A 26,677-nucleotide genomic window follows, 5' to 3' on the forward strand; every position below is an offset into this window, starting at 1 on the left:
TATCATCTATTTGATGTAAACATTTAGGTGCCCCTCTGTATTAAGAGATATTAAGAGAGTGGGACTATTGCAGTGTGTACTTGTGCTGGGACTCATCCTGTCTGGTCATACTTACCTGAGTATAGTGTTTCTGAACGTGGTCGTACGTGAAAGTGATGGGTGGAGGAGAGGTGTCAGGTTTTTCACTGGAGGTGCAGTAAGGAGAGAAAGGGAGAGGGAGTGGTGTGGCTGTGGACTGCAGGCTCACCACAGGTAAGTCAGTAGGAGCTGAGCATTAACTGCAGTATCAAATCAGTTGAAGAACAAATTCAAGTCACTGGCTCTGTCTCCCAGCAGCTTCTCTTCTATTGGATGGTTTGAATCCAGTGAATCCTTAATGACACTCCAGACCTCTCTGCTGTTTTGCTGGAGTTTCTGCTCTAGCTTTCTCCTATTATTGTTCTTAGTTTCTCTGATCTTGCCGCTCAATAATCCCATTCTCAGCTCCACTTTATTTCTCACTCTGAAAAACATCCCCTTGTTATTGAGGAGGTCTTTGATGTCATTCGTCGCCCATGGCTTGTTATTTGGGTAGCAGAGAGTCTGAGCTGGGACAGTGGAGCTAGTGCAGAAGGTTATGTTGTTAACAAGAACTGCTTATCAATTGCAGAGCTTTCCCTGTCAGCTCGAACAGTTTGGAAGCCTGTACAGCGCACTATTAAACAAATAAGAGGCAGAACAGCTGAAACACGCTGCATGTTATGCAAACTCCACTAATAACCATGGACAACTCGTCATTTTATTCTGTCAGAATACGATCTTCCTCTAACTATCATGTATCCTGTATCCATTATTTCATCATTATCCTGATGAAAATCTGGAATCTGTTCCAGATTGTAATTACTGTATTGTAATTTTGTAACTAGTGCTGTAGTATTGTTTGGTCTTTTCTTGCTGTTGTCAAAGCAGTTTACTCAATGATGCTGAGAGGAGTAACTGTGGTCGATCTTGTGTATATGAAAGATGATAAATAAGGGGCTGATTGAATTAAAAATTAGCCAATTTTTGTTGATCTCCTGCAATATTTAGGTCATGCTCTGTAATATAAAAGTCAACATAGATTATTTGCTTGTTTGCCAGGAAACATGATAATATTCATTTTGTGCATAAAGCGTGGTTGTTATAGGTGTATAAATGCTACACATGAGTAATTTTACCCTACTGATTGGTAGGGTAAAATTACTATGACATCATAATATCCCTGCTTTTGTGGTAAAAAGTATACAGCGTTTTCAATATGTCATAGTGTTTCCCTCTGCATGGCCTCTAAACCTGTCCCTGCTCTTTCTGCTCAGTGTGTAAGATGTTTAGTTACACCGTTAGTAATTACTGATACTTTACTAAATGAAGCCCATTATCACCGGTGGAGGTCAGAGTCACTGAGCTGGAGATGTGTCCATAGTGAATTGTGTTCCAGGGGCCCGAGCAGCAATGAAGATGAAGGCAAATTACAGAAAATCATCATTCAAGCAGTGGTGACACATGGTTCCATCAATCTGAGTTCACTAACATGAATACTGAATCGTGTGCAACCTTTCCGGAAACAATGTCGGACTTTTCTTTCGCTGCATGTTCTCCTTAAGTTGCTGGTTGTCCGGCTTTATAGATTATTGATGTTAGGAGAAAGGAATCCATTGCACTATGAATGGAGCAGCTCTCGTTTCTGGACAGATTTATTAAATTACCCAAAATGACTATCCAGAGTTGGGACCTGGAAGCAGCACCATAGATTAACTCCTGTTATTCCCCCTAAACCCCATTCCACATAGAGACTGTGTCTGTCCTAGACCACCAAAGAAAATCATCAAGAAATTATTTAAAATTAAAAATTACAAAGAAAGAACAATCTAGTATCATCAAGTGCACCAAAGGGTAAAACAGCAAAATGTGGATGATTAAACATTAGGTCTCTTTTTGTACATGAATTAATAATCGATTAACATATTGATTTACTCTGCTTTACAGAAACCTGGTTGGAGCAAAATAATTATGTTAGTTTAAATGAATAAACACTCCTGAGTGATAGTAGGCCGAGGAGAAGGTGTGGCAGCAATTTTTCACTGCACCTTCTTATTCAACCAAAAACCCAGACAGAGATGTAATTCATTTGAAACCCTGATGCTTAGCCTCGCCCACCCTAGCTGTAAAAGTCAAACAGTTTTATTCTGTTGCCCACCTGGGTTTCTGTCTGATTTCCCAGACTTTTATCTGATTTAGTGCTCGGCTCAGATAATTGTGGGTGATTTTAACATCCATCTAGATGCTAAAAATGACAGCCTCAATAATAATAATAATAATCATAATAATAATAATAATAATAATAATACATTTTTTAAAGCGCCTTTCAAAACACTCAAGGACACTGTACACAGCAGAATAATAAAAGCATCATAAAAGCAAGCAGTTTACACAATCATACAAGCATAAGACCTAAAACAAATTTACAGTGGGTTGCAAAAGTATTCGGCCCCCTTGAACTTTCCCACATTTTGTCACATTACAGCCACAAACATGAATCAATTTTATTGGAATTCCACGTGAAAGACCAACACAAAGTGGTGCACACGTGAGAAGTGGAACGAAAATCAGACATGATTCCAAACATGTTTTACAAATAAATAACTGCAAAGTGCAAACTAATAGACTCCAGTTTGTGCATGTAAATGGAGAGTCCTCTTCACACACTGAGGTTAATTATGGAGTCCCACGGGGTTCAGTGCTAGGACCAATTCTGTTTACATTATACATGCTTCCCTTAGGCAGCATCATTAGAAGACATAGCATACATTTACACTGCTATGCAGATGACACCCAGCTCTATCTGTCCATGAAGCCAGATAACACACACCAATGAGTTAAACTGCAGGAATGTCGTGCAGAGTCATTTCTGACCAGAATATGTCCCTGAATATGCATAATAAACAAATGTGCAGAATGCTTACTTTCACTTGCGCAGTAGCAGTTCTTAAATGCTGCCCTAAGAATATCGACTAGGGCTAGAAATAGAGCATATACTTCTCCTATACTGGCTTGTCCTAATTGGTTTTCTGCTAAAACCAGAATATAATTTAAAATCCTTCTCATCACATAAGAGGGCATCACTTTTAATCACATTTATAACCACATAAAGCTGGATGTTTAGACCTTTTACTCTCTCAGCTGTGTTAACACAGACCTGCCAGTTTCTTGAACTGGTTGTGATCAGTTAATAATGTGCACGTTTTCCTACGTTTTCCCTCAACTTTAACTTTATAATAATAAGCTTTGATACAGCACTCTGTAGACAGCCAACATTTTCAGCAACGACCTTCTGTGGATTACTTTACCTGTGAAAGGTATTAACGATGATCATTTTGACAACTGTCAATATTCAGTATTCATGTCTGTGAAGGTTGTCAGTCATCCAGGTCATCGTAGTCTAAGGAGCTTGGAAAGAAAAGCGTCTGGACTAGAACTAGAACTGATGAAGCTTCTTGGATGAGAGGTGAAACATCTTCAAGCCACTTAAAGAAGTCCAGACGCTTTTCTTTCCAAGCTCCTTAGATTCAGTACTCATAATCTTCAATTTGAGATACATTAGTATATTCGAGTGCCTTTAAGTTTGCGACAGATGCAGCAAAAGAGCAAGCAAACCAGTGTGTGAAAGTGTGTAATACGATGAGGCTCCTTTTTCGTCAGCACTAAATTGGGACAAGTGATCTAAGTAGAGCACTATCCCCCTGTGGAGCTCTGGCAGTCAGTGAGCTGCACAAAGCTTCACTCGAGCAGTTGTTGTCCACCTTTTAGTCTTCTTTCTGAGCTGAAGATGCTGAGACCTACTGACTCCCCTGAGCTTATGTATTATTTAAACTGTCTGCACAGGGAACCCAGGAAGGTTGTGCTCCACAAGAGTACCACGGGCTTGGGCTTCAACATCGTAGGTGGTGAAGATGGTGAGGGCATCTTTGTCTCCTTCATCCTTGCGGGAGGACCCGCTGACTTGAGTGGAGAACTGAGGCGAGGTGACCAGATTTTATCAGTGAGTATGCAAGAGCCACTATACCCACAGACATTTCCACATAGTAACGTTTCAAAATATGTTTAAGTTTTACTGAAATTATTGATGTAGAAATTCTGATGTCACCTGCGGTTTAATTCATTATGAAAAACCTTCACAGCTCAATAGCAGCCCTATTTGAGGGTCTTTACAGTATAAAGCATCCTGAGGCAGCTGTATTCAGTTTTTTATAGACTGAATTGAACTGAATATGCAAACTGCTTACAAACAAATCTGAATAAATATGGAAAGCTGTTTTTATTTGCTGCAGTCTGAATCTCTTTGTAATGCTCACACAAGTACAGGCTGACGTTTGTTAGATGTGTGTGTTCCAAGGACAATGATAAAGTGTGCAATAGTTCAGGTGGCCTAGATTTATTTTCTGCAGTATTGCTCCAGTATGATCACAGATAGGTGCTGTGTGTCATAGTTTATTAGCAGGTTTGAATTAAATCTATTAAATATGTGCATTTGTAATTGACAGCTATAAATACAAAACTAGTGTTTTTCATCTTTATTGCTTTAATTGTTAAAATAATTAATCATTAATGACGAAACAGAAATTTCATTCATTGCCAGCGAAAGCTGGGAAAGGGACAGTAAAGGACTGCTAATTTGTCTAATACTAAGAAAACACCCAGCAGAACATCTCACAGATAATTAGGTTATTCGGCAGCATGGGAGGATTAGGGGTAAAAAATAGCATTACATAGAGGCTAAGCCTTTCAGAAGGAAAGAAGGAGAAGGGGTTAAGATTGTGTCTGCAAGTTGTTTTAAAACATTGTTTTTAAATCTAAATTTGCAAAGAATGCAGAGATTTAATCAAATAAACATGTATAACCATCTAGTCATGGCATGTCTCTGAAAACTACTGTCAGGAAAGAGCCGTTTAATGCATCTACAATAAAAAAACTGCCATCCAAAATAAAAATAAAACTTCTAAATGGTCTTATCCTATTTGTAGACTAAGATGACTTTTAATTCTTTGTGGAAATGATTGAACCTGTGTTTTCTGAGCTAACAAGGAAGGGAAACATCCAGCTGTGCAAAAAACTTGCACATCTGTGAAGATACTTTTTATATTAAACATGTTTAACATGTGCTGCCATCCAGACAATCTCCTTTACAAAAGGCTCTGCTAAACCAACAGCATGGCTGCTTTAAAACCCAGAGTCCAGTCCCATCGGTCAATAGTCCCGATCTGTCACGTTAGTGGTGGATCATGATTAAACTTCTAAACAAAAGGAAGCAGAAGCAGCTTGGCAGCTGAAATCAAATAAGAATGGAAAACATCTCTTTTAAAACTACAGCAATTTAAAAAATAAGTATTTAGTAGTGCTGTCAAAATTAACGCGTTAACGCAAATTAATCCGCCATCATGGTCAACACGATTAAAATTTTTAACGCAATTAACGCATCTTGGGTGCAGAATGACTCAAAATCCCTAAAATGTTTCTGTTAACGCATCATTTCGGGCAGTTTGGCCAAGCAGAGTCACCTTCGCACAAATGGGCAGTTGATCTGGTAGTGACGGGCAGCTGAACCAATCAACTCAATATGGAAGATGGTAAATGCACATCGGCCTCTCGATGGGAAATTTGAGTATTAAAAAATCAAGAAGACGGAACAGTCGACCGACATAAAGTCTCATGGACGTTGTGCAAGAAGGAATTTTCACCGAAGCACTTCCTGCTTAAAATATCACATTGACGCGAAGCATACGTTAGCCAGGATGCTGCTAGCACTTTGGCTAACGCGTCACCCAGCTTGGACAAACCACTCACGGAGCATCGCGGACTCAGTAAGTCGACCTCGGACATATCAACTGACACAATCGCCAAGTGGATTGCAACAAACTGCTTTTCTCGAGTCTGTTTGCTCATGCAAAATGAAATGCGATTAATATTGAATAAAGATTATATTTAATCGTGATTAATCAAAATTAATCCAAAGTAACCCTGTGATGAATCTGATTAAACATTTTAAATATTTTGTTTGACAGCAGTTTGATATAATTATATATTAGTTTATATATAAACTAATATTGAAGTTGGAAGTTAGTGTTGTACACCACATCCCCATTGAGTTCCTGATGAAGGCTCTTAGGGTCCTGTTGATCTTGTATAGGTCTAGGCATTCCAGGATCCTATTAGTATATAGTTGATGTTTTTTTAAAAGTTGCATTTCACAGGAGAGAGCCTGTGCTAAAAGACTGAAGAAAACTATTCAAATTCTCTTTGAATTTAAGCATTTAACATTCTTTGTGTTTATACTTCATTATATTGCATAAATGTATGTTACAAGCTTAAATATAAAGTTGAAAAAATGTAATTGCAACCAGGCTTTTGATCAAGTAACTGCGATTCATTGCGATTAAAATTTTTTTAATCTATTGACAGCACTAATATTTAGTTTTACACATTTAAATTGAAATCAAAATAATTAATGTTGCAGACTTAAAGTCACATTTCCATTGAATTCAGTTCAATTCATTTTTATTTATACAGCACCAAATCACAACAACAGTCGCCTCAAGGTGCTTTATATTATAAGGTAGACCCTAAAGTAATAGATACAGAGAAAAACCCAACAATCATATGACCCCCTATGAGCAAGCACTTTGGTGACAGTGGGAAGGAAAAACTCTCTTTTAACAGGAAGAAACCTCCAGCAGAACCAGGTTGAGTCCAATAACAGATTAAATGCCATGTTGAGGCTGTCATTTTTAGCATCTACGTGGATGTTAAAATCACCCACAATAATTATTTTATCTGAGCTCAGAACTAAATCAGATAAAAAGTCTGAGAAATCAGACAGAAACTCTGTGTAAGGCCCAGGTGGACGATAGATGATAACAAGTAAGACTGGTTTCTGAGTTTCACAGCTGGGGTGGACGAGGCTAAGCATCAGGCTTTCAAATGAATTAAAAGTCTGCCTGGGTCTTTGGTTGATTAATAGGCTGGTGTGAAAAATTGCTACCGCACCTCCCCCTCGGCCGGTACTTCGAGGTTTCTGGTAGTTAGAATGACTCGGGGGTGTTGATTCATTTAAACTAACATAATCATCCTGCTGCAACCAGGTTTCTATAAGGCAGAGTAAATCAATTTGTTGATCAATTATTAAGTCAGGTACTAACAGAGACTTGGAGGAGAGAGACCTAATATTTAATAATCCACATTTCACTGTTTTACTCTTTGGTTCAGATGTGGATACTGTATTGTTCTTTCTTTGTGATTGTTTATGTTTAAGTTGTTTGTTGCTGGTTTTTAGTTTGTTTTTTGTCTGTTTGGGAGCTGACACAGTCTCTATGGAGATGGTTTTTGGGGGGGGGGGGGTAGCAGGAGGAGAGAAGCTGCAGAGAGGCGTGTAAGACTGCAACTCTGCTTCCTGGTCCCAACTCTGGATAGTCATATTTTTGGGGGTTTAATAAATTTGTCCATATTTCTAGAAATGAGAGCTGCTCCATCCAAAGTGGGATGGATGCCATCTCTCCTAACAAGACCAGGTTTCCTCCAGAAGGTTTGCCAATTATCTATGAAGCCCACATCGTTTCTGGGACACCACTCAGACAGCCAGCAATTTAAGGAGAACATGCGGCTAAACATGTCACCCCTGGTCTGATTGGGAAGGGGACCAGAGAAAACATTTTCTAAACCATCGCTACTTTGTTTTATGTAGCAACGAAAGATGGGGATTTCAGAAGAAGACATACAGCTCATTAAATACATGATGGATATACATGGGGCAGAATAATGGAGTAAATCCAGTCTAAAGGATGATGTATCGTTACCTTTACACCTCAAAAAAAACCCTGAACTTGTTACTATTTTTACCAGCTTCCAGGCTTAAAGGATCATGATCCTATGTCAATCCATTGTTCAGGGAAATTGTGTCCAGGAAACTCAATCCAATGAGTCCTTTGCCAAACCAGCATCTCTAGAAGTTACAGTCCTTTGCCTTCCCTCCCTCTGCTAACAACTGGACCACAGTTTGCAATTTAAAAAAAGAGGAAGACAGTCTTGATCTCCCCCAATCACCTGAAGCTCAGGTTTACTGTCCTGAATGAACAACAGTCAAAAGTGACAAAATCCACCTTTTGGCACTCTTGTAGCTATCTTAAAGGCTGTCTCATTCTGTTCATTTAAACGTTGCATTTTTTGTGCCAGGGTACCAATTTTTGTGGTAGTGTTGTTTGAGGTTTGAAAATAACAGAGGTGCTGCCTTTTGACAAAATGCTTCTCAGCTATTCCGATACTCCTGACACTGAAGGCAGCAGCTGTCCTTCTTTTCTGGTAGATTGCCTGGAGATTTTTTATGTGCGTTCCCAGTTTGGACAAATGTCCATCTATGATAATTATTTTTACTCAGGGCCTTTTTGATATAACGTTCCTCCGCTTCCATGGCTGCTGTGTCTGTGGGGAAGCTGTTTGCTCTGTGTTGTAGTGTCCTGATGACACTATATGCTCCAGTGGATGATGGGAATCTAACCTTAAATATTAGTCATTGTTTACTGTACACACTGACTTCATATGTCCCCCATTACTGGTGGAAATTTCACAGCCTAAGAAGGCTAGACTTTTTATTTTTCATATTCTCCCTGGTGAACTTATATATAAGTTTAAAAGGCCGGTAAGTATCCTGAGGCAACATAACTAGGATCGTAGAGAAAACCAGGGAACAAGGGACAACAGTATTGAGGGACGACACGATAATGAAGCTTGAGTGCTTCCTGTAGCATAGGATACACTTGACCATCCTTTATGATAGGGGACAGGGGGAACAAAACTGAACCCAAGGCACATGAGACAGGGACTATCAAAATAAAACAGGAAAAGCAGAGTCAGGAGAAACAAACACACAGACACAACAGACTCTCACAGGAGACACCGGGATAAGACACAAAAGGAACCTAATTGACAAGAAACCATCAACCAGAAACACAAGTAAACGACATAAAAATAACTAAAACCAAGATTAAACCGTATAAAACTTGAACTTTTATCTTCTTCATAATGCCAAGGAAAGAATCAAGAATACAAAGTTAAACTCAAAATGCTGACAAATGACAGCTTTTTACATTCCACTCAATGCTAACACTAGCACATGTCTCTCGTTATTGGCAGACACCATACAAACACTACTACAGTGGACCCAACGGCACACATATTACTGCGGGTGATTTTAATCAGGCAAACCTAGAGTCTGTCCTGCCTAGATTTTACCAGCATGTAAGATGTGTGACCAGAGGGGAAAAGTTTATACAAGCATAAAACACAGAGTGTGTTATCTCCCACACAGAGGCCGGTCTGACCACTTCTCTGTGATCCTCTCCCCTGAATACATCCACAGACGTATACACAGAAGCAGCACAATTCCTCTGAGTCAAGTGTCTTTGGCAATAAGGACTTGACTGTTCATACAGAAGCTGTTCTATCCATCAAGTTCTGTGTGGGAAATGTAGCAGCAGAAAAATGTACCTGTGTGTTTCCCAATCAAAGGCCCTGTAAGCTGTCAAACGTGTCCCCAAAGCCTACAATTCCACTTTCGGGGAAGTATATAGTGCTGCCAGAGCTGATCTGAAGAGTGGAATCAGGAAAATTGGAGCATAGAAAATCAACTCTCCTATAATAACCTTTGGTAGGGTATCCAGCATATTGTCAACTTCAGGAGGCAGACCAACACAGTCATGGACACGAGCATCACACTTAGCAAAGGAACTTCTCACACTTTGAGACACCTCCCCCATAACCCACTATTCTGTCTCAACCATTAACACCTTCCAAGTCCCAGTTTTGAGCTCCCAACCATTGACTGTTGGCACCAGGAAAACATCTGGACTTGACAGTGTCAGATTTTTTAGGGACAGTGTTCGCAGTCTTCACCAGAATTTTCAAGCTCTCTCTGAGATAGGCTTTCAACCCATGCTTTAATTATTCCTGTGTTCAGAGCCTATATCGACCGGCTCTGAACACCACAAAGACAAAGAAGATTATTCTGGATTTTAAGAGATTATTTACCAGAACAGACAAGATGAGAAAAAAGACAAGAAAAATATAAAAATTCCCCACTCACCCCTAGTGCTCCGATTACCACTGGGACCACTGTTACCTTCACCCTCCACATCTTCTCCAGCTCTTCTCTGAGACCTTGGTATTTCTCCAGCTTCTCGTGTTCCTTCTTCCTGATGTTGCTGTCATTCACTTTCACAATGTCTATCACGATGTCCACCTTCCTCTGCTTGTCCAACACTACTATGTCCAGTTGGTTAGCCACCACTATATTGTCCATCTGTATCTGGAAGTCCCACCAAATCTTAGCTCGGTCATTCTCCACCACCCTTGGGGGCGTCTCCCATTTTGACCTCGGGACTTCCAGGTTATACTCGGCACAGATGTTCCTGTACACTATGCCGGCCACTTGGTTATGGCGTTCCATGTATGCCCTGCCTGCTAGCATCTTGCACCCTGCTATTATGTGCTGGATTGTCTCAGGGGCATCTTTACACAGCCTGCACCTGGGGTCTTACCTGGTGTGATAGACCCCAGCCTCATTGAAAACCTTAAAATAAATTGTCTAAAAAGCTTTAAAAGAAACGAGGTGCTCCGAGTTTGGACCCTGACAGGAGGAGGCGGTACAGTATGAGTGGTTCTTTTGTGCTCAGAGCTTGTTCTTGTGCTGCCATGATTAGTGCCTCTGTGCTATCTTTCAGTCCAGCTTTGTCCAGCCACTGGTAGGACTTCTGGGTATCAGCCACCTCCTCTATCTGCCGGTGGTACATACCATGCAGGGGCCTGTCCTTCCATGATGGTTCCTCCTCTTTGTTGGGTTTCTGCTGGCTGAGGTATTCACTAAACACGTGGTCGGTTGGAGCGATCTTCCTGATGTACTTGTGGATTTCCTTTGTCTCATCCTGGACCGTGGTGCTGACACTCACCAGTCCCTGTACTCCTTCCTTCCGCTTAGCGTACAGCCTCAGGGTGCTGGACTTGGGGTGAAACCCTCCATGCATGGTAAGGAGCTTCCTTGTCTTGATGTCAGTGGCTTCCATCTCCTCCTTTGGTCAACTTATTATCCCAGCAGGGTACCTGACCACAGGCAGGACGTAGGTGTTGATAGCCCCGATCTTGTTCTTATCGTTTAGCTCATAGGTGTCAAACTCTGGCCCGCGGGCCACATTTGGCCCGCGAAGCCATACCAATTTACTATTAGAGCTGGCCTACTGGTATTACACAGCTAATATATATATTGTTTAGTAATAAGCTTTGCTTATTCCATATTCAGTTTTTCAGCAAAATTTGTTTGAGTCCATAAGAAAAGATTCATTCTCATATCTGGAGGAAGTGTTTTTTTCAATAAATATTAATGTTAGCCCGCGACTTTGTTCCAGTTTTGAATTTTGGCCCACTGTGTATTTGAGTTTGACACCCCTGGTTCAGCTGACTCCTCAGGACTTGCTTTACCCTCTGCAGGTACTTTGTGGTTGCAGCTTTCCTAGCAACCTCTTCATGGTTCCCATTTGCCTGTGGGATCCTCAGTTACTTGTAGCTAACCTCTGTGTCTGCAATGTTGCCTTCTGGTAGTTTGATCCCCTCAGTTCTGACTCGCTTTTCTCTCTTTGTTACCATCCGACTACACTTCTCCAGTCTGAACGACATTCCAATGTCATTGCTGTATAGCCTGGTGGTGTGGATCAGTGAATCGATGTCTCGTTCACTCTTGGCATACAGCTTGATGTCATCCATGTACAGGAGGTGGCTGACAACTGCTCCGTTCCGTAGTCGGTGTCCGTAGCCAGTGTCCGTAGCCAGTCTTGTTAATGATCTCACTGAGGAGGTTCAGGCCTATGCAGAACAGCAGTGGGGACAGAGCATCTCGTTGGTAGATCCCGCACTTGATGGTGACTTGTGCTATGGGCTTGAAGTTGGAAGTTAGTGTTGTACGCCACATCCCCACTGAGTTCCTGATGAAGGCTCTTAGGGTCCTGTTGATCTTATATAGGTCTAGGCATTCCAGGATCCAGGTGTGGGGCATTTCTGGTGTTGGCCAGAGGGGCCGATGGCGCGATATGGCAGCCTTGCTTCTGTCAGTCTGCACCAGGGCAGCTGTAGCTACAACTGTAGCTGCCTCCACCAGTGTGTGAATGTGAGAGTGAATGAATAGTGGTATTGTAAAGTGCTTTGGGTGCCTTGAAAAGCGCTATATAAATCCAATCCATTATTATTGACTGAGCATTGCTGTTATGGGTTGTGTCCATCTCCCATATGCTCTTCCAGTATCGCTCCGTCTCCAGCCTTGGTGATGCTGTCCTCAAACTGTTCCCCTGCTACTTGGCTGGTTCTGTGGAGAACAGCTGGTTTATTCTCCTGCCTTCGATCTCTCTGGTGTACCCCTTAAAGCAGCTGGCCAAGGCTGTGAGTCTTTGTTTGGCAGTTTCCACGGCCTGTGGTATGAGACAGTTTGCTGTACTTCTTAGGCACCTTCTTCATTGCACCTTTCTGCAGCTCCAATAGTTGGCTAACCTCCCTCCATGCTACCTTGATTTTTGCCTCAAGTCTCCTTCTCCATGTTCAACTTGTAGCCAAGCATCTCACTGACCACTGCTGCCGTAGTGTAGATCAGCTGGTTATGGTCACAGTAGGTATTGTCCAAAGTGCTGCATTCATATCATCTAGTAGATCTTCCTAGGATATATTGTCTTGGTACCCAGCTACAGAGGATCCAGGTTTCAAGCTAATCCAGGTTTCAAATGGGCATTGGAAATAACACCCGATGACCAAAAAACTAGTTTGGTTGATGAAGCAGTATACAGGCCAGCCAACCAGACATTGTGGGGGTTAAAAAGGAACACAAGACTGTAGTTTTGGTTTTAGCAACAGCAGGAAGAAAGAGCATGAGAAAACATTGAAGTACCAGGGGCTGAATGAACAATTGGTGCAATTGTGGAACATAAAATCCAGAATGGTCCCAGTGGTAGTAGTAGAGTAGGAGCTGTAACCCCAGAACTGGAAGAGGACTCCAGCACTTTCAGCCCACAACATTAGTGGTCTGCGTCAGTAGTAGGAACAGCTGAGGTACTCCATAGAACCTTCGACCTCAGGAGGACCCAAGCTTGAGGATCATACACTCATACCTCTCTCCTCCCCACAACCCCCACCCCACCTGAGGGGATGAAAGCTAGTGAAAACTTTCAGCTTTAATTTTAATTAAGGGCTTTGACAATTGTCATTTGGAAAAATTCACAATAAAATGGGTTAAACTAAATCTGAAGCTGAATTGTCCTCCTATTAATGGACACCATGCATTAACACTGAGGTGAAATAAAGTACACTTTTTTGTATTGCAGGTCAATACACAATATACAGTAAAGCAAACTGTAATAAAATAATTCAACTTTGTTGTTAAAATAGGTCAATGGCATTGACCTACAAGGAGCCACACATGAACAAGCAGCTGCAGCCCTAAAAGGAGCAGGACAAGTGGTCACCATCATTGCTCAGTACAGACCTGAAGGTAAGTCAGCTGAAAAAAGTTAATGCACTTTACAAGCACACCAATCATGTGGTGTAAATGCCTTATTAATCAGCACAAACCTACACAGGACAATGCTTAAATAGATCTTTGCGGGCCTCTAAGTAAATTGGCTATAATTGGGCCAAGTGATGACCTCCTTATATACAGTTGTGCTCATAAGTTCACATACCCTGGCAGAATTTATGATTTCCTAACCATTTTTCAGACAATATGAATGATAACACAAACTTTTCTTTTCATTCATGGTTGGTGTTTGGTTGTTATACTCAAGATGTAATGAGGTACAAGCCGGAGGTCGTCTATGTCCCTGGCAAAACGTTTGTCATTCAAGATTCAAAATTCAAAGTGTTTATTGTCATGTGTACAGAAGAAATCGCATTTCAATAAACACTTTGAATCTTGAATCTCGAATGACATCGCCAGTACGTTGTCGCGTAGCCCACAGGCTCGGGCAGATTGCTACATAGCCACTGTGATGCAGGGCATTCCAGCATCTCCAAGCTGAATGTAGAGCATTAAAGAGACACTGCAACTGATGGCGAACTACAGACCGCCATCACCTACATACGCAGGGGATAAGAAGTAGTGTGCCACCGAACATCAAAGTGTACATGCAGGTGAAGAATGAGCTATCAGAGGCCAAAGGCCTGGTTATACGAGGCTGCCGAACATCGAGGTGGATGACGCTGTCACCTACCTGCTGCATCGGGTCTTCTGTCATCTGGAGAGAACCAGTTGCATTGTGAGAGTCATGTTTTTTTATTTCTCCAGTGCCTTCAACACAATCCAGACCTCAGTGCTAAGTGGGAAGCTGCAGGGAAAGGGAGTGGACCGTCATTGTCCTCGTGGATTGTTGACTACCTCACCAGTAGATCCCAGTATGTGACTGCGGGACTGTGTGTCTGAGGTGGTAGTCTGTAGTACGGGGGCCCCACAAGGAACAGTACTTGCTCCGTCCCTCTTCACCCCGTACACTGCAGACTTCAGTTATAACACGGACACTTGCCATCTCCAGAAGTTCTCAGACGACACCGCCATTGTGGGCGGTGTGAATTAGGGAGTAGACCTAACTCAGCAAACTGGTCAGGAGGGCCAGCTCTGTCCTGGACCATCTGCTGAAGTCCATCGAGCAGGTTGGGGAGGATGTTGTCTAAGCTAACATCCATCATGGACATCACCTCCCCCCCCTGCATGAGACTGAACACTGAGCAGCTCGTTCAGCAGTGGACTTTTACACCCACAGTGTAGGAAGGAGCGCTGCCACAGGTCATTCTTACAGCAGCTGTCAGACTCTATAACACAGTTTAACATCCTTTGGTCATCTTACTCACCAGCTTGTTTGTTCACTGTACATTTTATACATATCTCTGTACAATCTTTCTAAACATATTTCTGTACATCGTTACCTGTCTATACAAACTTCAGTTGCTTATGTATATAGGACCACTTTGTGTCTCCCTTTTATATTTTATATTCCCCTTGGAGCTGTGTAACACCCACATTTTTCATCCAGAGATAATAAAGGTTTATTCTATTCTATTCTATTCTATTCTATATACAGGGTTATGTTAGTGCCCATATTGCCCATCTGATATGTTTTTGTGGCAGGGCTGCCTAGTGCCAGTTTTATTCCTAGCTGTCGTACCCGTTGTTGTGCTGATTTAACTGATGCTGAGCACATGTTCAATAAAGCAAACTGTATTTACTCTTTTTAGATAATAATCACAAACTACCCCACCTACATACCCAGTTCTTACTACCCTGTTTTGCCCCTTTTAACATCAATGACAGCTTGAAGTATTTTGTCGTAGTTGTGGATGAGGCGCTATACTTTCTCAGATGGTAAATCTGCCCATTCTTCCTGGCAAAAAGCCTCCAGTTCCTGTATTTCTTGGGCTGTCTTGCATGAACTGCAAGTTTGAGGTCAGAGTGGCTCAATGATATTGAGGTCAGGAGGCTGGCATGGCCTCTCCAGATCCTTCACTTTATTTTGCTGTAGCCAATGATAGGCCGGCCTGGCCTTCTGTTTTGCATCATTGTCATGTTGAAATGTCCAAGTATGTCACATTTGCAGCTTCCAGGCTGATGAATGCAAAATTTACTCAATTTTAAAAAGAAATTCCTTTTTTGATAGTGTAACACACGATACTTTACCACTACTGAATGTAGAGAAAGTTAGGATCTTAGGCTTATGGTCTCTAGGAATCGACTAAGGAGCGAATGACACTCAGCTAAAAGAACAGTCAATATTTATTCAAAACAAAACCAAAAACAGTCATCCAACAGTTCACAACAGTTCCAATAGTCCATATTTGTCAGTCTGTGTATTCAGTTTTAGAGTTCAGAGTTCAGTGTTCAGAGTTCTTTTCAGTCTTTTCAGTTCAGGTGTGTGAGTGTGTGTGTATAGTGTTAATGTTAGTAGTACTACCCGGGTAGTGTATTGTTCTGAGATCTCATAAGCTTATCTGTCAAGAAGTAACGCAGTTGTCACTTCTAAGCAGGCTGGAAACCTTTCCTGCATCACAACCAGGGATCTGGAATCCTGGCTAGCAACTTTAGACTCCAACAAAAAAACCAACCTGCACAGGGCAGTGAACATATTTTACATGAATATCATATAACAACTTAATCAACACTAGTGACCAAATGTCTCTCACTCTTTGTATATAACGACTTAATGCAATCAATAATAAAATTAATCAAAGAACCTTAAAACAATTTCTACATCATACAAATTTAACTCAAATCTCATATTTTGTGAACAGCAGTCACATCAATCCAATGAATTGAGAGAATGTACATTACTGATGCACGAGGAAAGTGCAAAACGTGGTCGCAGTACTATTTAGCCAAAGACTGCTCATATTTATCATCTCATTACAATAAATAAAACTTACCTACTAGCTTCCAAAGAAATATTTCCGATTGGTTTAAAACATTCACAAGTGAAGAAATAAAAAGATAATACAGCACTTAAAAGGAACACATGAAATTTACATTATACTAAGCTAATGATTAGCTAACGATTAGCTTGCTATGCTAGCGCAGTTCGTCAACTCACCGATGAACAAAAAACACAAAAACAGAGGTACATCGGCATCAACAAAAAGTGTCCGCGTTTCCCAACAAGCGGAAGAGTAAAATCCAATTTGTGTCTTCACACATAACCTTTTTCTTGAACAAGGATTAAAGAAAAACTCGGTGAGTAGCTCCGACCAGTATACGTAGCCTTAGAGCTATTCTCCTTCTCTATAGTTCTCAACTTAAATTCACAAGCACTAAACAATCTCATAGTGCCACCTACTGACATTCTTTGGTAACAGCAGTTCATTTTCTTTTTTTATTTTACCAAAAACAACAATAACAAAACAAAACAAGCAGTCGACTGGAAAGCACAGCTTTTTCCCACAAAGCAATTCTGGCAGTGAGAACATGACTTTATATTCATGAATTGACAGCACATCTACAGATGTAAGAGCAGCTTAGGAGAGGCATGCAGAAGGTTATATAGATGTGAGTAGGCACAAACAGGAGAAAGAAAAAAACTAAATTAAAAAAACAAAACAAAAAACAAAACAAAACAACATTCTAATTTCGGATATATTTCAACCACTTGTCCCATCTTGTGGTATAAATATTAGCTTGCAGCCTTAACAAAAAGGTAAGTTTTTCCATTTTATGAATCTCCTCAACAACGCTCAACCAGTCGTCCAGAACAGGGGGGTCAGTACAGAGCCACTTACGAGTAATTGCTTTTTTTGCAGCAGCAGTAAGAATCTTCAGGAGATATTTGTCATTGCTTGTTAATTCTTCGGGTAGGTCTCCTAAATAAAATGTTATGACAGGCCGTTGTTTTGATTTAAAGCCTATAGTCTGTTCTATCTTTGATATAACATGGTAAATGGTAAATGGCCTGCATTTGTATAGCGCTTTTCTAGTCCTTAAGGACCCCAAAGCGCTTTACACTACATTCAATCATTCACCCATTCACACTCACATTCACACACTGGCGATGGCAAGCTACATTGTAGCCACAGCTGCCCTGGGGCACACTGACAGAGGCGAGGCTGCCGGACACAGGCGCCACCGGGCCCTCTGACCACCACCAGTAGGCAAACATGGGGTTAGTATCTTGCCCAAGGATATTTGGCATGCAGCCAGGAGGCAGCCTGGGATCGAACCACCGACCTTCTGATTAGTGGCTGACCTGCTCTGCCACCTGAGCTACAGCCACCCAACATCTTCCCAAAATTTAGAAAGTTTTCGACACGACCAGAATATGTGGGTATGGTTTGCAACAGTTTCCCCACAGCTCCTCCAGCATGAAGAATTTCCTTGTGTTTGTTGTTTTGGTGTTATGAAAAATAGTACCAGGTTTTTCCAACTAAATTCTCGCCAGTATGCAGAGGATGAGGTTGAAATGGCAGTCTCACACATATTGTCCCATTGCTCAGCAGTTATAACTGAGGACAACTCTCTCTCCCATCTTCCCTTTACATAATCTGTTGAAGTTCCCCTACTTTTCAATATGCCCTGGTAGAGTTTAGAGATAACTGACTTGCATCCCTTATAGTATGTTTGTGAAATCAGATTAATTATTTCATTGGATTGTGTATTAATTTCTTTAGTCACTTTTGAGGACAAATACTGCCGTAATTGTAGGTATCTGAAAAAATCACTTTTTCCTAGCCCATATTTTTCTTGTAATGTTTGAAAACTTTGCAGGCCATTCTTATCCAGCATTTTACAGTATACATTAATGCCTTTATGTGACCAGTTCTTAAATTGTAAATCCAATAGGTTTGGTTTAAACTCAGAGTCATAAGCCACCCACTTAAGTACTTGAATGTGGTTCCTTAGATTTAGTTCTTTCACTAACTCAAACCAGATAAGCAATGTAAAAGATGCGAAAGGGTTCAGTTCTTTCTGGTAGGCTGTTGCCAGCTTCTGATCTCCTATCAAGGCTTGTATTGGAATGACCCCACACATATTCTCAATGTCTTTCCATCGGGCCCCATAAGTGTCATCACACCATTGTATAATTATTTTGAGTTGAGCAGCAAGGTAGTAATCTCTGAGACTTGGGAGGGAGAAGCCGCCTTTCTCTTTATGGATTAATAATGTGCTATATTTAATTCTAGGTTTCCGCCCCCTCCAAATAAATCGAGATATTTGTTTGTCCCAGTCATGGAACTGAGATTTGGGGATTTTGATAGATAGAGACATAAACAGATACAGTAGTCTGGGTAGGACTGACATTTTAATGACCTCCATCCTTGCTCTAAAATCAAAAACAAGTGTTGACCATTGGGTGAGGTCCTCTTTAATCTTTTGGCTCACGGGCTCAAAGTTTTTTTTATACAAGTCATCTAACGATTTAGTCAGCCATACTCCTAAATATCTAATTGCTTTCAGAGACCAATCAACAGAAAAAAAATTTTTAACCTCACTCGACGGGCTATAGTTAAAACTTAAAATTTGTGTTTTTCCTATGTTGAGTTTGTAACCAGAATACATCCCAACCCTTCCCAGCAAATCTAAAAGGGTCCGGATGGACTGGTCTGGATTTGACAAGTACAAAAGGACATCATCAGCATATAATGCTATTTTGTGTTCTCTTGAATTAACTACGACCCCATGAATACTATTATTTTCTCTTATTGCCTGTGCTAAAGGTTCAATGTAAAGAGCGAAAAGAGTCGGAGACAAGGGACAACCTTGACGAGTAGATCTTTCCAACTTTATACGGTCCGTGACTCGTCCATTTATCTTGATTCAACAGCAGTTCATTTTCATGAGGCAAATTTTAGTGGGTTACAATAGCTTACTGCATTCCTATTGCCATCAATTCTGATCAAATATCCTGTGCCTTTGTAGCTCACACATCCCAAAACATCAGCTATCCATCACCATGTTTCACATCAGGAATGGTGGCCCTTTCACCGTTCGCCTTGTTGACTCCTCTCCAAGTGGCAAACGTTCAGTTTAAGTCTCATCACTCTAAAGGACTTTGTGCCAGAAGGTTTGAGGCTCTGTGCTGTTTGGCATATTGTAAGTGGAATACTTTGTGTAGTAATGGCTTTCCTCTGGCAACTCGACTATGCAGCCCATCTTTCTTCAAGTCCCTCCTTATTGTGCATCTTGAAACAGCCACACCACATTTTCAGAGAGTCCTGTATTAAGCCTGAAGTTATTTGTACATCTTTCCTTGCATCCCCAACAGTTTTTCTTGCACTATGTGGCTGAAATTTTAGTTGGTCTACTTGACTGTGGTTTGGTTTCGACAGAACCCCAATTTTCCACTTCTTAATTAGAGTTTGAACACTGCTGATATTTTCTTATATACCTTTCCTTTTTTATAAAGCCCAACTACCTTTTCCCGCAGATCCTTTGACAATTCTTTTGCTTTCCTCATGACTTAGAATAACATCAGTGAATGAAAGATGCACGGGTCTGTCAGGAGCCCAGAAAGTCACTGACCTGTTATACACACCCGCTGATCACAAGCAAACACATCACAGGTGACGATGGTGACATTTCATAGCCTTTCTAACCTTTCTGTGTCGTGTACAAGTCACCAGGGTATGTAAACGTTTGATCTGGGTCATTTGGGTAGTTTGTGTTGTGTTAAAAAAAAGAGTAACCACAGTTTGACAATAAAAGCCGTCAGCCAACAGCGAGTGAAAGAAAAGGTTTTGTGTTATCATCCATACTGTCTGAAAGTTCTGCAGGGTATGTAAACTCACACCTACGTAATTAGCAGCTATGCACTTATATTCAATGGACGCAATGTAAGAATCTCACAGAAGTGTTTTCACTCTTGAACACTTTGTCAGACCAAGAGTTCATTGTAGTGTAAAAATGTTTCTTTATTGCAATATCTGCATTGGCCTCATACACAAGCAAATGAAACAGCCAGAATGAATATATGTGTTTGAAGATGTTTGCAAACCAATTTACAGCATTTCAAGAAAATATATTATTGTGAAGTTTATTCACAATAATAAACTTCACAATAGCGAGTGTATAGCTACTCGAGCATAACTCGACAATATACGTCGAAAACGTCCACAGTGTTTCACAAATAAAGAAAAAGAGAACCAAAATATTTTTTAGTTCCCATTTAATGTGAAAATTTTCCCTGAACGACCCCTTAAAAACACTTAAGTCTGTCTCTCATTAATGAGATTTAAGTTTCGTTTTTGTGTCATTTTTAATCTTATCTTCTATCAGAATTCCTCTCTAGGAGCTACGTGGACTCAGTGAAGTGTTGATCAGCTGATCAGAAATCTAAAACAATTTGCTTCCCCAAATAGGTTATTGGAAGGATTTTTATTGAGAGTACTGCACAGGTGATTGGGGGTGGACGTGGGCGATGTAGCCTCAAAATGATATCAAAATATCATTTCAAGATAATAATCATATTTATGACAATACAGTCTCAGTGTGTGTAATTAGTAAACAGAAAGTACTTAAACAAGAAAGTGCTTGTATTTCATACCTTGGCCTCTTGTATCTTGGGTCGAGCGTGAACCACCTGCTTTTCCAACTTGTAACTGCATCAGCAGTTTCAGGAAATATGCAATTTTATAGCATATTTTGCAAAGTGCTGTGTTTTGTTGAAGGTTGTTGAAGTAATTAGGTAATAAATTCTCATTTAACAAGCATTCTGCTTCTTTAAACTGATTTTTTGCTAAATTTCAAGCCACTGATTTAATGTCATCACCAGGTTTATGACCTGAAAAACATTCCTGATCTCCATCCAATTAAAATCTACAACTGGGCGCTTTTTAGACAGTCGCTTCGATGTTTTATTTAAAACATCTTAGAGCTATTAGCCAAAACATTTGGTATAACCTAGCACAGTGAACTGTGTGTCCTTAAAAAACTAAGGAATGTGGAAGCAGTAGGTCTAAAAAATAACCTACAGCAGATAAACCGTATCTGAAAGTCATGTTCTTAAGAAACAGCAGGAAAGAGCAAAACCTGACACAGGACCTGAAAGACGTGTCTGGTCCTTCAGTTGATCTATCTGCTGTTCATCAGTCTCATCAGAAATGTCTTATTTTGTCTTCGTTTCTGCTAAGGTGTATAAAGTTTAAGTTGTCATCAGTATATACAGAGGAGGTACAACAGTGAGTGTATACAGCCATCAGTGAAACACAGTAAAGGCTCCATCATGGTCATACCACCCTGATTAGCTTCCAAGATCTTGTCCGATCTTGGAAGCTAATCAGGGTTGGGCCTGGGGACTTGGGTGGGACGCTGCCTCCCCATTGGTGTGTTAAAGCCAGTGTGTCCACCTCACATTGTCCAGTATTTTCCTATGGCCTTGTGCTGTATGGCTGTGGCAGTTTCTTTCAATCCTCCATTCTATAATACATATTTGTGTTGTAAAAGATAAACGTGTGATAATTATGAGGTAATTGTGAATATAAATAATGAGTTATACAAGATAAAAAATAGGGATTTGCTAGCTGCAACACTTAAACATAATAGCTTGATGTTCTGTCCTTCTACCCTCGCTCAGATATAATGGGAGACAGTCCCACCTTTGTCAACAATATAAACCATGTATTTGTTTTTTATATTTGTTTTTTAAACGCAAAGAAAACTTATTAAATGTCAAACGTCAAGCAAGAATGATCAATCATGAAGCATGAACTAGGCATAACTCAAGGCATACATTTTAACGTCTGTTAAAATGTAACAGACGTAACAGACGTAACAGTCTGTTACGTCTGTTACATTTTAAACACTGTCAATATTTCTGCTAATTTATTACAATTCTGAAAAGTTGTTATGATTTCTGCAACTTTTCTAATATCGACTTCAGCTTCCTCACCTTCACGAGTTTAGCTCGCTGGGCTTGAGCGACAAACACTGTCTGTGAAACAGTGTTCAATAAATTAGTGCTTTAATATTAACATTTTTATGTTTCTGGTTAAAACAGGAAAGACAGTAAGTGGCTCACTTATTGCCAAAGTGAGTCAACATGTTCAGTGCAGAGCTGGATCCTCCTGCACTGGAACAGGAAGTAAAGTTAGGGTCTGTGGAGCAGGGTATTTGGGTGAGGCGCTGCCGGGTCTCCGGACCAACAAGCCTAAGTGCCAGCTGGCTACCAAAGAATTTGCAGCAATTTGCCAACAATATGTTTACAAAAAACAAGAAACAAAGAAACTTAGTGTTTGTCTCCTCGTAGTTATTGTCCTGTTATTTAATAAAGAGGTCAAGTATTAGTGAGAAAACTCCTACAACAATAAAGCCACAGTGATTTTACACTGAGACACTGTCACACTCACAGTCCTTCTTTTTCTTTTGCTCCCTTCAGGTGTTGCCTCTCACCTGCCTCCCTCCGTCTGTAACATCCTCCTCTGTCGCATAAACTCTGTCCTCATCAGCATATATAAATATACAAATATGTTTTCAAAGGTAGTCTTATTTTTATAATTCTTTTTTTCATATATTGCCAAAAAGTTCTTTTTATAGCAGCACAAAGAAACAGACAAAACCCCACAATCATCACAAGCAGCAGTGGGAGGAACGTCTCCTCTTTTAGACGTAAAAAAGGAAACCAGAGAATTTGTCTCCTATTTCTTTGTATTGTTATATATCTCATTGTATTATACAGCAGCTTGTGACTCTGTCCTGCTGCTGATGTGCTGAGATGGGATAAATGCCTTTGTTTCTATTGTCATAGGTCAGGTATGAATGCTGCTTATAAGAACCCACTGCAGAGAGACAGTGTTTCCCTTTCTGTGCACTGCTGACAAACAGATTTGAGATGTGACAGCAGGGAGAAAGAAACCGAGACAATATAAAAAAGCACAAGTGGAAACTGAGCATGAGACTGAACGTGCAGACAGTTATATACTGTACACTTCTCTGCTTGTTTCTTGGCCCAAAGCTGAACTCCTGAACCTTTTTAACTAATAAACACTGATGTTGTGCCATCAGTGTTTATTAGTTATAAAGTCCTCAGACAAGATAAGTGTGTTTTTCTGTGTGTTTTAGATGAAAGCGCTGCATAAAAGTGAGCGCGAGACAAAGCGTCACACTGATAATGCAGGATAATGAGGACAGCTGAAGATATGTACACACAGGTGATTATAAAGCAGGGAACCGCAGGAAACACAGCTGAAGGGAACCAAGGGAACCAAGGGAACTCAAAGGCCTGATAATAAACAGACACAACCTTACAGTGACAGTTAAACCTTAAACTATATCTAAATGCTAATTCCATTAAAGATAATGACTCAAGACCTTCATCAGTGCTGATCCACGCTAACCTTGTCTTGTAGAGTACGGACGTTTTGAGGCCAAAATCCACGACCTGCGGGAACAGATGATGAACCACAGCATGAGCTCCGGGTCAGGATCCCTGCGAACCAATCAGAAAAGATCCCTCTATGTCAGGTTGGTCTGTTTTGGATTGTAGATGGTTGTGGTAAATCAAAGAATGCAGAAAATGAAAAAGCATCTGCACAAGCCGGACGTCCCAGGCTGAACAGCAAAGCTGCTTGTGCGTCGTTTACTTCTGTAAGCTTGTATGTTCATGCATAGATGTCTGACCCCAACTAAGAGGAAGATTTATGCAGATATTCAAATCAGGTTTGAGATGTGTGACTGAAACAGAAACACATTCACTGTTTACTATAGTAACTGCTGAAAACCTGCATCTAGTTTCTCTTTGCTGATTTAGAATAAAAGTCACTGCAAAGAAACAGGATTATTATTTTATTGCTGCTCTTCTCTCGTGCACTAGGGCACTTTTTGACTATGAAAAGTCAAAGGACAGCGGTCTTCCCAGCCAAGGGCTCGGCTTCAGGTTTGGGGACATCCTGCATGTCATCAACGCCTCCGATGATGAGTGGTGGCAGGCTCGCCGTGTTACTCCACATGGTGACAGCGAGGAAATGGGCGTCATCCCAAGCAAGAGACGGTAAGAAGTGAACACACTAATGTGTGAACATACTAATGACTAGTTTCTTCTAAACTAAAAGCAGTTAAAGTGGGCTGACAGGATGAAGCACACAATGAACCCGATTCAATAAGCAGTGTGTTACACCTGATGTTTGCTGATGTTTAGCTGTGATCACTGGAAAGGGCAGGAGTACGTGTAGAGTAGAAATTGTTAAGACTTCTTCTCCTCACAGTTGCTAAACTTTATATATATAACTTTAATTCGAATGCTTTATAACCAGTTGACCAGTTATTTCCTCAACAGGGTGGAAAGGAAAGAGCGGGCACGTCTAAAGACTGTTAAATTCAACGCCAAGCCGGGGTCGTTTGAGTCCAAAGCGGTGAGTACCTTGCAAAGTGGAAATTTCTATTTGTGCGATGATCCACAGGCTAGTTCAGACAGAACTGAACATGCATAAGAAGCTGAACCTTTAAATCTTTACAGAGCTGTTTATACAAACAAATACAAACAAAGTTAACACAAACATCTTTATGCCTTCATTGAACAAACAAGTAATCACTTCCAGTGCAGGCGAGTAAAGCTTAACTTTGGAAAAGTTCATCAGATCATTTCTTCTGTAAAACGTCTTCATTTGTATTTGTTTCTCTTGATATTTTACTTGTGTGCTTTGATTTGCACCTTGTTTAATCAGCAACTTCTACTAAGCTTCAGGTCACGGACTTCCTGCCACATTTCATTTTTGGTTGCATCCAGTGATGACAATGTGCGCAGGCCCAGGGTAGTCTCCACCATACTTTACAGGCTTTTAACTTCCAAATATAACACTGAGCATTTTTATTGTTTTGCTCAGTGTTGTAGATCATGCAGGAGTCTCTGGCTAGCTGAAGTCAGGGGCTTACTCATTTTCCAGCCGGCACTGTGAGTGATTACTTGACATGAAAAACAAGCAGTTTGTTGTGTATAGTTGACTTCACACATGGTCAGTCAGGTCACCTACTGATCAGAAGGTTGGTGGTTCGATCCTTGCTGCTCTAGTGTGCGAGCCAAGTATCCTTGGGCAGTATCCTAACCCCAATCTGTCTGTGAAGGTTCTCAGTCATCCAGGTCATCGTAGTCTAAGGAGCTTGCAAAGAAAAGCGTCTGGACTTCTTTAAGTTGCTTGAAGACGTTTCACCTTCATCCGAGAGGCTTCTTCAGTTCTAAGGTCAAATGGTGGAGAGTCCCAGATATAAACCTGGTGGGAGTTTCCCCCCACAGAGGGACAAAAGGACCCCCTGATGATCCTCTAATCGCCTGAGCCAAGGTGTGGAACTGGGTGTGGGTCCCAATCAGCCAGAGTTTCGGGTGAGTTCATTGTGAAACCTGGCCCCACCTTATCATGTGATTTCCTGAGGTCAGATGGCCCAGGATGTGAGTGGGCGTTAAGGCGTCTGGGGAGGGAACTCAAAACTGGATTATAGATGGCAGAGAGTTGGTGTCGTAAACCACCGCCTCTGTTCAAAGATGGTCGCTCACAGTGGGCATAGATGCTTCTTTCACTCCTCTTTCAAACCATCTGTCCTCTCTGTCCAAAATGTGAACATTGGCATCCTCGAAAGAGTGACCTTTGACCTTTAGATGCAGATGGACAGCTGAGTCTTGTCCTGTGGAGGTGGCTCTTCTGTGTTGTGCCATGCGCTTGTGAAGTTGTCTTTAAGCAACTTAAAGAAGTCCAGACGCTTTTCTTTGCAAGCTCCTTTGATCCTATCCTCAAGTTGCTCTCCGATGCATCAATCGGAGCATGAATGTTAGCTAGAGAGCCTTGAGGCGACATTTGTTGTGATTTGGCGCTATATAAATAAAATTGAATTGAATTGAATTGAATTAGAGAGCACTCACATGGAAAAGAGTGAATGAGGCAAGTTGTGTAAAGTGCTTTGACTGCTCCGAGTAGAAAAGCGCCACAAACCCTTTCTCACAGCTGTAGATGTGCTTCATTTATTAAACGTATGCAGCAGCAACACGTTCTCACTCCCAAAGTGTAACATTTTACGCTAGGTGACAAATCGTCAACATATTACGTTTTCGGCTACCCACCACGTTCCTAAATGATGACCTCGGATAAATGAGGAAATATGAGAACCGTATGGACTCAATCTACACATGTT

At 40.9% G+C, this 26,677-nt stretch overlaps 1 protein-coding gene across 16 annotated transcripts in view; it reads left to right on the top strand.

The window, feature by feature from the left end:
- Nucleotides 1-26,677, top strand: part of LOC146509471 (disks large homolog 2-like) — a 150,773-nt gene that overhangs the window by 114,463 nt on the left and 9,633 nt on the right. For all 16 annotated transcript variants that reach the window (XM_085175835.1, XM_085175831.1, XM_085175829.1 and 13 more), the window contains 5 exons: nucleotides 3,901-4,057; nucleotides 13,483-13,585; nucleotides 23,908-24,022; nucleotides 24,372-24,548; nucleotides 24,834-24,909. In XM_085175835.1, coding sequence (XP_085031961.1) covers nucleotides 3,901-4,057; nucleotides 13,483-13,585; nucleotides 23,908-24,022; nucleotides 24,372-24,548; nucleotides 24,834-24,909 — 628 coding nt within the window. The remainder of the gene's footprint in view (nucleotides 1-3,900; nucleotides 4,058-13,482; nucleotides 13,586-23,907; nucleotides 24,023-24,371; nucleotides 24,549-24,833; nucleotides 24,910-26,677) is intronic.

This window comes from Neolamprologus multifasciatus, chromosome 10 (genome assembly GCF_963576455.1).
Source record: "Neolamprologus multifasciatus chromosome 10, fNeoMul1.2, whole genome shotgun sequence".
NCBI classification, from domain to species: domain Eukaryota; kingdom Metazoa; phylum Chordata; class Actinopteri; order Cichliformes; family Cichlidae; genus Neolamprologus; species Neolamprologus multifasciatus.